We start from the raw sequence: 11,080 nt of genomic DNA, 5'->3' as shown, positions 1-11,080 counted from the left end.
CTTCTTCCTAGATTTGAAAATATTATTTTTATTTTTAATCCTTCAGGATTTTCGTATGTCTTTTCTTCTATAGCAAATTCTTCCTTATTCATCTTAAATTATGTTTCAATTTATACTCTATTGCTTGTATTTCTAGTTGTAGGTTAAATATTATTTTTCTTTGTGCTAGCAAAGATTTTTGACATACTCCTGCATATATATTGTATTGAAGCCTTTCTTGTTTGTATTTTAATTCTTGTCGTTTTTTAATTACAGTTTTGATTAATTCGTACTTATGATTCTCTTTATTGTTCATTTTTATTAATTTTAATCACTTAGCTCTGATACCAACTTGGGGGGGGGGTCCGCTTCTTCTGAGTTAATTCTTTCATAATACATTTTTTCTTTGGGTATTAACCTTATTATTTCTTTTATATTCTCCAACATATATTCTATATTTTCTATGTCGTGGGTTTGTTGAAATGCTTCTACATTTTCTTTTATGAGATTACATAATAAAGTAATATCTATTATAGTTTGATGCCAAAGTTCTAAGTATTCTTGGTTTATCATTAATCTGAATATTGAATTTCTAAATAATTTAAATCAAATTCTATTATTTCATCTATATCACCAAAATAGTACATTTTTCAGAAATTTTACGAAAATAATATAAATGTGGTTCACAATAACGTTTTAGACTTTACTGTTTTCAAAAAACTTAACGGGAAAAAGGACCCAAGGGTAACAACGTTTGATACTAACACATTACTAGGAATAACGTTTTAAACATAATACGTAACTGAGAATAACGTTTTAACCCGCGTGTAATACAACCCATTCTTTCATATCAATCGAAGAAAACCACTATCACGCCCCGAGGCTACCCCCTTGATGTAACACGGGACCTAGGATCACGAGTGACCCCAAGCTAACCCTGTGTCTGGCATATCATAAGCATACTGAATATAACTAAGTAAATCATGAACTATGCAGAAGCTAAAAGTAGTGGAAATCTGAAAGTGGGGAATACCCAACTAGTCTGAATGTATAAAACATACTAAGAGTTTAATAACAACTGAAAGATGAACTTAACAATTCAAGCTGATTCTATTACTATGTCTGAAAAGCCTTTAACTGAGTTGAGTTGCTGGGACATGCCCTTAGCTAACTCTAATAAAACTGAAAACTGAATAAAAAGACTAAAGTGAAAAGCATGTCTATTTTCCTCGAAGTATGAGGACTCACCACTGAAGCTGTTGAATTATGGATCGAGAATTGATCTAAGCGTGATCTGGATGCTGAGTACCTGAACCTACATCATGAAATGATGTAGCGCAGAGTATGCGTCAGTACTTGGAATGTACTGAACATGTATGATATAGATACTAAGCTGAACAAAGCATAACTGAGCAATGACATAAACTGAGTAAGAATGTAAATACACAGACATAACTGAAAAGCTAAGTTGAATGCAATGACCAAGTACTAATCATGAAAATAACATGCTGAACTGAATACTAAAGTATATATTGAAAACATGGTCAAATGCACTAAGAGTCTGACTGTGGAAGCTACTATTAATCGACATAAAACTACGTGAGCTAAACGTGGAGTCCGATGTATACACCCCATCAAGAAGACCCAATATACCTTGCCAGAGGTATAAAGGCATGACTGGTGTGATAACTAAATATGGTGCCCAACAGAGGGGACTTATAATCCTATGGGGGCACGTAGTTCTGGGACTATGAGGGTATGTTGAACCCCAGTTCAACTGGGTGCTAAGTCTACTCCCAACTGAATATGTATATGATAGAAATGTGACTGCAATACTGAATAGCTCAAAATACTGACATACAAACTGAGGATGCATCATTTATATACTGATAATGTAACATGTAACACCCCATATTAAAAAAAGGAGCAAATAACAGGCTTTACAGAACCTGCAGGTTGCACCGACGAAGGCCACCCACGGCTGGTGGGTGGGACCATGGACCATAGGTGTGGTCTGTAGGTCGGCCACCCAGGATTTTTAGAAAAATCATGACCCACGGCAGGACCTACGGACCGTAGGTTGAACCACGGTCCGTGGTTCAGACCCCGTTTTTCAGCTTTCTGATGCCAAACGACGGACTGACAGGACGGACTGTCGGTCAGTCCACGGTCCGACAATATTTTCTTTTGTGCATCTAAATTGGCTAAAGGACCTGGTCCTGTCATAATTAGTGGACACATACATTTCATCACAAGGAATTGTGATGGAAAGTTTTGGGACCTCGTAAATGAACATCCTATCCATCCACGAGTCTTAGATGTGATCAGATTATCTTGATTGTATGGTGTCTATAGATTTCACCAGCCTGTTGTAGACCGTAGTTTAACAACTTCACTAGTTGAGAGATGGCGTCCTGAGACTCATACCTTCCACTTTTGGACGGGTGAGGCTACGATCACCTTACAGGACGTGGAGATATTGTATGGCTTACTCGTGAAAGGTAATCCAGTACTTGGGTATGAACCACAGAGGACCATAGCAGATTGGAAAAATATTTGTCAAAAAGATTATTAGGTTTTACTCCACATCCTCAAGACTTTAAACATAGTAGTCTTAAGGTCTGCGCTTAATGCACACTTGCGACTTCAACCACAGTTGTCTGATTTGGCAACATAGGATATGGTCAGTGAGAAGGCTAGGTGTTATATGTTTTGGATGATTGCTGGTTTAATATTGACAAACACATTTGGCGGCCTTTTAAAGCTTATGTACTTGCCTATGCTCGAAGACATTACTACAGTAGGGTCTTATAGTTGGGGTAGTGCAACCTTAGCATGCTTGTATCGCTTTCTTTCCCTGAACATTGCTATGTAATGTGATTCTACTGTGTAATTACTCGAGTTAGGCATAACAAAGGGGAATAAATTAAGCAAAATGGAGAACACTATGTTGGCCCTAGGCTTGTTGTTGAGAGAACTAATAGATTAGGTAAACATAATTTTCAATGTCTGCTCTTTTAAGTTAACCGGATCTTCAAGGACTTTGTCCATCGTATAATGGAGCTGATAGATTAACGCGAATTTGCTAGGTTCAATTGAACTCCATTGTTTTTAGTTCGAATAATGTAAATATGCATATGCAAAAAATACTATGTTCGGCTATGTTCATGATAAGGAACACTGATTACCCTATTGTACAAGAACACCTCTTACTGACTGTGAAAATATTGAGGAGCAGAGAAAGATGGTAAGGATTGGCTTTTGCTTCCATTCTATGTTACAAAGGATGCATTTTTTCTTAATTAGGATGGTTTATTTATTTTTTTGACTTGAGTTATAGGCTTCTTGCAAGAGAAACAGAGCTATCAAGAAGTATTTTTCTTAATTTATTGAAGTTTAACTTTGAGGGGATGCATTTTTTTTTATATGAAACACCAAAGTATAAGATACTCAACAAAAAATATCCAGCAGCAGCTTGTTTAACTTTGATTTCTCTTCAGTAACAGTTGGATGTTTAGCATCAGTTTCATCCGATACCTTTGCTTCTTTAGTTTCTTTATCTGTGGTTTCCGAGCTATTTTCATTTGATACATTTGCTGTTTCACTCTCAGGTGCTTTGACAGAGGTGCTGCCGCGACATCAGCCTTGATGTCCTTTGCTACACTAGCATAAGCTTACATTTTCTTTCCATTCCCCTGCTATGCAAAATCTACATTTTGGCATGTCATTTTTAAACAGTGTGTTTTATCAAAGTTAGACTATTTTTATTCATTGGACATGAAATATCATTCTGCTTATATTGAATGAATAAGAATTAATCTTCTCATATAATTAATTTATGTTACACAGGCGCGTCATATTCATTTGATGGTTAATAAAGCAATATCACTCGGTGATAGCCCATCAACACAGGAATTTTACATAATTCGTGCAATGGTGCGGGATGAAGGATCTGACTGTTTGACGTATGTGCAAGTCAATTATAGAAGAGACGAGGTACAGTCTGACCATTTGCATCCCCCTATTCGTAGACGAGGAAAAGGTGGTGTTACGGGTAGGAGGGTACGCGCTGTTGAGAGAGGCTGAGTGCCTATTGAAATGGGTGAAGAGGATCAAGCCACAGAAGATGTCCAAGCAGCACCGGAATATGAACCAACAAATACTTGAGATTGCACCATACATGACACCACAAATTTCACGGGATCCAAGTCTTTCATCACTTGATAATGTCTTTGGTAGTTATCGGCCTCAACATTTTAAGAATGCCCCAAACTTTACCCATCGCCTGTAGAAGGTAATGAGTTGAATGATTCCAACAATTAGTGATTTTTTTTTAAGTTGGAGGATGCAAATCAAGGTGCAAGCCAAGGTGGTGAACCATCGGTGAAGAATAAGCGTAAAATTTTTCCTAAGCTTTGTGGGACTGGTACTTTAAAATCTTCACATTATTCTTTGACATAAGTGTTCCTTTCTAGTTGAATAATTGAAAATTTGTTCTTACTTTTCAGGGAGTCATCATTAAAACTACTCGTTTAAAATGACTTAAAAAAAGTTAAAATAAACTCGTTTAAAATGACTTACAAAATTTAAAACTACTCGTTTAAAATGACTTACAAAAGTTAAAACTACTCGTTTAAATTGACTTAATATAAGCTACTTTCATTTTTTTGTTTGATCAGTAAACCATATTCAATAGCCCCTTTGGCTCACGTTAAGTTAATCTTATCAAGACATGAGTTAAATGATAATATACTTTCTTTTAAGCACATACCTTATTAAATTTATAACACTAGTAGTCATTTTTGCCACATTGGAGCTCCGACTAAATTTGGATCGCGTTCTGCAGGGCCCATTCGGGGGTGGTGCTCCCAACAGGATTTTCTCCATACCCAAGGCTCGAACCCAAGACTTCTGGTTAAGGGTGAAACACTCCCACCAGTGCACCACAACTCATGTTGGTCACTAGTAGTCATATATTATTGCTTGATGTTCAATGTTGTGTGTTGGAGAATGTCGTCTTCAGCAAAAAAAAAAAAAAAAATTAACAAAAATACTAACAAAAAATAACAAACTAACGAAATATAAAATGGCACTATGAGTGTAGCTCTAAAATGTGGTAATGAATTCTAAAACGTTATTGACAGTCATGTTTTATTGTCTATTAGCCGTCAACTTTTATGGTTTTATCATTGAATGCCTAAAACATTACTGTGAACCACGTTTATCTATTTTCGTAAAATTTCAGAAAAATGTACTATTTTGGTGAATTGGCTTTAGTAATGGCTTATTTTGGTAAAAAATTCCTAAGTATGTGGTGTACTAACTCACTGCCACATGTCAGTGCCATTTCAGATTTTATAATTCCTTATATTCTTTTTCTTTTCTTTATTAGAATAGCTTTTCTTTTGTTAACTCTATTGTACATTAATTAATTCCTAATTAATTATTAAATTCTCTAATAATTATATCTTCTTTATCACTAAATCCTATCCACTGCATCTCTAATCTCACCGAAAAAATCATTCATTTGAATTTATATCACAATTTTCTTTGTCTTCTCCAGCGAAGAACAACCAACCCATCACCACCACAAACCCACCTCCACAACGTCATTCCCTCTTCTTTTCCGACAAACCCATTAGCCACCAAACAACCATCTAAACCACTACAAAACAGCCACTCAAAATCTAAATCAGTCACCGACAAACACCGAACTAGACCCCAGCACGATTTTGTTTTTAAATCCAATTCACAAGAAATCACAATATGCGTATTGGTGATTTTCTGGTCATTCTTAATACATTGATGAGATCTTTGTGTTGGATCTAAATAATATGAGTGTTATGCAGAAGCTAATAATTCCTTGGAAAGACTGTAACATAATAACATCATTATTTTAGCAGAACATTGTGTTAATATGTGTGTCCAGAGCAGAGTTTGTAAGAAGAAATGAGCCTCTACAAAAGTAGTACTACATGTCTTGATATACATCACTATACTTTATAATACAAAGATGCCTCTATTGTTTCAAGTCCCAAAAACATATATAGCTATGCCCAATATCTAAGGTCTCTGCATGTTTGAGCTTGACGACGCGAACAGAGCTCTGCCCTCCAATTTGAAATTGCATAAGCATCTCATGTTTCCTATGAAGCAAATATTCCAAACCATTCAAAACTTGCAATAATTTGAAGCCATAAGAGATGAAGTACAACGATGCAAGGGTCGTTTGTTAAACAGAAAATCTCTTAAATGCATCCCTGCAATTAAGTAGACATGAATATGCAAAACTTCAAGTTGCGGAAAGCTATAACCATTTGCCTCGCCCGAGAGATCCATCTTTTCTTCATTATACCTGCAGGCAGCCATTTTAAGTTTTCTTAATTTGGGCAATGTCTTAAGCACTGCCAGTAGATAACGGTCTCCATAAAGTAGACAAGAGTAAGCTTGACGAGATTTGGAGGGAATGCTTCAGAGTTCAAGGCCATTGTTCTGTCAACACACAAATGCAACTTAACAATATTTGGATAGGATGACAAGTTTATTGCTCACTCGGGTCACTGGAAAACATGAGCTTCAGAATCTCCAGGCCTTTGGCACTGGGCTAAATGTTGATAATATCTTAACGGTGGAATCAGACACTCCCCGTATACCCAGTTTTCTTAAATTGATCAATCGGTGCAATAATCTCGGTTCAAAAAATTTATCAGGTATCCACATCAAGGTTTGTAGATTATTAGGAAGCAATGAGTACATGTTTGGGTAAAATGGACTTATAGAAAAGCAATTGTTAGATGCTTGTCCATAATCTGTATAACAAAGATGTCTCAATTGTTTAGACTCCCAAACACCAGAAGGAAGTTGAATGAATCCATATCGATCAATATCTATGGTCTCTAGACGTGTGAGCTTGACAATACTATTTGGCAGTTTTCCAAAAATATCCCCCTCCAATCTCAAATAGCGTAAGCAAGTCATGTTCCCAAATTTGCTTGGGATAGTGACATTTTCTTTAAGATATCGAGGCACGACTACAACCAATGTGTGCAATAATTTGAAGTCAAAATGAGCTAGATGAGAAAATATGGAAGGGTTTTTTGTGAAACAGAAAAGTACACGAAGCTTCTCAAGCTTTGGATTTGAACGGAAGAACTCATCCATGACATTGTCAGAGTAGAATGTAATCCTTCGAAGCCTAGCAACATTGCCGGGATCACCAAATGCATCGTGCGCAGTGTGAAAGAAGTTACTTTCCTTAGCCAAGTCCACACACAAACTATGTAACAAGTCATGTATGCGACAACTTGAAATTCTTCCATTATATGTCCTTTTGGCAAGTTGAATCAAGTTTCTAGAAACCAAATCATTCAGGACATCCTCCGCCAAATCCTCAGCCTCTCGTCTATTACCACTATTTACTACTATCAACTTCTCAGCAATCCACATATTTGTCAAATCAAAAGCACGAATTTCATGGTCCTCAGGGTAAAGGCCGAAGTACAAGAAACATGGCATTGATGCAATAGGCAAATCATTGTAACTCAGAGCCAATACCTTAGCACATCCAGCTTGAACTTTATGGCCCATACTCTCAAGTACTCTGTTCCACGCATGTTCTGTTCTTTATTCTTATTAGAACTTGGATTTTATTTGAACTTAATTAGAATTTTGTAGTACTTGAAAATCTTATTGACCTTAATTAATTTGAACTTAATATAAATTAATTAGAACTTTATTAAACTTAATTAATTTATAATAACTTGAAAACTTAATTAGGAATTAACATAAACTTAATTTTGATTAACTTAACTAGAACTTGAACTTAATTTGTTAAGCCCAAAGGCAGTTTTTCATTCACATTAGATGACAAACGTGAAATTATTGAGTGGGTTAAAAATTTGAGGATGCTGGAGGGCTATGCTTCGAATTTAGGAAAGTGGGCAGATATGAATGAAGGAAAATTGATAGGTATGAAAAGTCATGATTGTCATGTGTTCATGGAAACTGTAATTCCTATCGCTTTTAGCCATCTTCCCGAAAGGATATGGAAACTAGTCACAGAGATAAGTCTTTTTTTTAAAAAAAGATTTGTGTTCTGGAAAGTTATTGGAGAGTAGTTTAGACAGGATGGAAGAAAATATTCTTGTTACTACTACTAAGTTGGAGAAGATATTTCCATGTGGTTTCTTTGATGTGATGGAGCATCTTCCAATTCACCTTGTACAAGAGGCCCACCTCGGAGGTCCGATTCAAACAAGATGGATGTATCCATTTGAGAGGTATCCATTTGAAATATTCACTAAGTTATATATATTCACCAAGTCTTTTATTAACATATATATACATGCAGAAAAATTGGCAGTTCCAAGCAAACGATTAACAAAGGGGAAGGATCGAAGGATCAATTGTTCAAGGTCATATTGGGAGAGAAATTGGTGATTTTTATTCTTATTACTTTGGTGATGATGTGTCATGTAGGAGAAACAGGACCAATCGCAATGATGAAGGCGATATTGATCATTTATTTCCACCGATATCAATTTTTAATCAAAAATGGTCGAGGATCTAAAAAGCGTGGAAAACGAGGCTTCACTGATATGGAAATGCAATTAGCTGTGACACATATTTTTGCTTAATTGTCCAGAGATTCAACCATATGTCAAGTAAGTGTTAAAAATATGTTATCAAATTACATACTAATAAGTGTTCATTAACTAACGAAATACTTGAATGTAAAATGGTCAGCTTGTTTGTAAACACATGGGGTAATGAAGCCATCTATACAAAATTTTCCAACTGGCTGAGGAACTATGTAAGTATGCAATCACTAAGTATTTAATATATTATTTATTCATGTTATACTAAATTATATTACTTGAAATAACAATCACGTAGGTTTACGCAAGTGTCCAACATTTGCAATTAGTGAAAGAAGTAGCACTTGGACCTGAATCTCAAGTACTGACAATGAATAAGTATTGTGTCAATGGTTTTAAGTTTCAAACTGAAGATGTTTCTAGGAACAGGAAAACAAATAATAGTGGTGTCTACATACAAAGTGATGTTGATGGTACCGGCCAAACTATTGAATATTATGGTGTCATTCATGAGATTATTGAAGTGAGGTATTCAGGTTGGCCTAAGAAGAAGATTGTATTGTTTCGGTGTGAGTGGTTTGACCCATCACATAGAGGCACAAAGGTGAACCATCAACATAATATAATTGAAGTTAAGCACACTAGAAAATACAGAAGTTATGATCCTTTTATCATTGCACAAAATGCTAAACAAGTGTATTACGATCCATATCCATTGTGTAGAGACAAAGCTGATTGGTGGGTTGTTATAAAAAGTAAGCATGTGGAAAGAATTGAAATTGTCAATGTCTTAAGATGTGGCGTATCAAAATGATGTTGCAATTGTTCAACAACAAGTTGATGTTGAATTGGAAACCACACTCTACAACATCCTCAACACATATTAGAAGAAGTATCTGATGATGAGATACTGAATGTTGAGGAAGAAATATCTGAGAATGAGGAAAATGAATAATTTGATGACGAAGAATGGGACGATAGTGAAAATGAAACAACTGAGGAATAAGAAGGGGAGAATGATAGAATTGAAACAAGCGAGGAGGAATAGTGTAGAATGAAAGCTAGCTAGTATATATATGTAAGTTAGTGTATTTTGCTAATTTTATTTAATTTATGATTTTTATATATATTATACATGTAAATTTGCATACAGATGTCATCAGGCGGTGACAGTGATAGACATCGCGAGCATCTTGGAGTTCGCCAGACTAAACATGCTAAAAAGAAGAAGTCTAGGAGACCCATAGATCCTGAGGATATTGCAGGATCTATTTCTTCTGCGCCAAAGCGCATCAGCCATGATACTTATTTATTTGTTGTTCCGTTTGGTACGGCGGATCCTCGGCAATATTATCCTAATTATTGTCGACCAGTCGGTGCTTCTTCTACTTCACAGACATTGCCTTCACGACGCTACGAGGACCTACCTTTACAGGCTATTCATCGAGCACGACCCTTATCGGTAGGTACTCAATCTCCCACAGGTACATCTCCTCAGTTATCTGCCATGAGGATTGGAGATTCTAGTAGCGAGCAGTCAGATGCTATGGCCAGTACGCCTCCATTGACTCAGCGTTTTGTGCATCCTGATGTATCACCCTCATCTACAGCTAGACCTAGTGCTACACCAGATGATACGATGCATGCTCTAGCTCCTGGCCAAAAGGACAGACTTGGTAGAGTCATGATTGAGCCGGATGGATCATCGTAAGTTTGTTAGTTTATTTTATTTATTTCTTAAACTTTAATATATTATTCATGAACTAACATATTTATTATGTGTTTTGCATGTGGCATCCTACAAAGGATGTTGCTCGGGATTTAAAAGATTGTGTTAGAAGACTCTATACATATGCTTATCACTCTTGGAGTGAGATTCCAAATAGTATATACCAGGCGATGTTTAATAACTTTGAGGTATATAGTTTTTAGTTAAGTTTAGTATAGTTTACTTTTTTACTATCGATCTAATTAACGTTATTCAAAGTTTTTCAGACTATGTGTACTTGGGAGTCGAGGCACAATTTGGTCATTATGACCACATTTGATAGGAAGGCATCCACCAGACTGTCTAGCTGGCTAAAGAAAGTTCGGGATACTGCTGAACATCCGGATTGGATGTTGCCTCATGTTTTTGATGAATTGGGTCTGTATTGAAACACAAACAAGTTTAAGGCAATATCAGAACAACCCAAAAAGGCTAGAGGTAGTCTTAAGGGTGGCTCGTTGCACACCGAAGGTGCAAAGGGCGTTGGAACAATTGCAAGAGAGATGGTAAGTTCTAATTTAAACTTTTAAATAAATAATTAGTTGATTCATCTATATCGTTATAAATTTCAATTTTTATTTATAAGAAAAAGAATTGGGATGCACTCCCATTGAACCAGAGGTTTTCAAGAAAACTCATGTCAGGAAGAAAGGAAATGAGTCGAATCCGGATGTGTGGGTGGAGGAAAGGGCGGAACGAACTTTTGTAATTTATTTATTATGAATAATATATATCA

The 11,080-nt window shown here is 35.9% G+C and overlaps 1 protein-coding gene and 1 pseudogene across 1 annotated transcript; one reads left to right on the top strand and one right to left on the bottom strand.

Annotated features, from left to right (window-relative positions):
• Positions 1-5,886: 5,886 nt before the first annotated feature.
• LOC102600637 (probable disease resistance protein RXW24L) lies at positions 5,887-8,757 on the bottom strand (annotated as a pseudogene).
• Positions 8,758-8,782: 25 nt separating this feature from the next.
• Positions 8,783-10,287, top strand: LOC107063266 (uncharacterized). The gene is made up of 2 exons (XM_015314912.1): positions 8,783-8,791; positions 9,730-10,287. Exon 2 carries the CDS (start codon positions 9,730-9,732, stop codon positions 10,285-10,287), a length of 558 nt encoding a protein of 185 aa, XP_015170398.1. The 5' UTR covers positions 8,783-8,791.
• The last annotated feature ends 793 nt before the right edge of the window (positions 10,288-11,080 follow it).

Source organism: Solanum tuberosum, unplaced genomic scaffold (genome assembly GCF_000226075.1).
Source record: "Solanum tuberosum cultivar DM 1-3 516 R44 unplaced genomic scaffold, SolTub_3.0 scf00329, whole genome shotgun sequence".
NCBI classification, from domain to species: Eukaryota; Viridiplantae; Streptophyta; class Magnoliopsida; order Solanales; family Solanaceae; genus Solanum; species Solanum tuberosum.
This window is presented reverse-complemented; position numbering and strand designations above follow the sequence as displayed.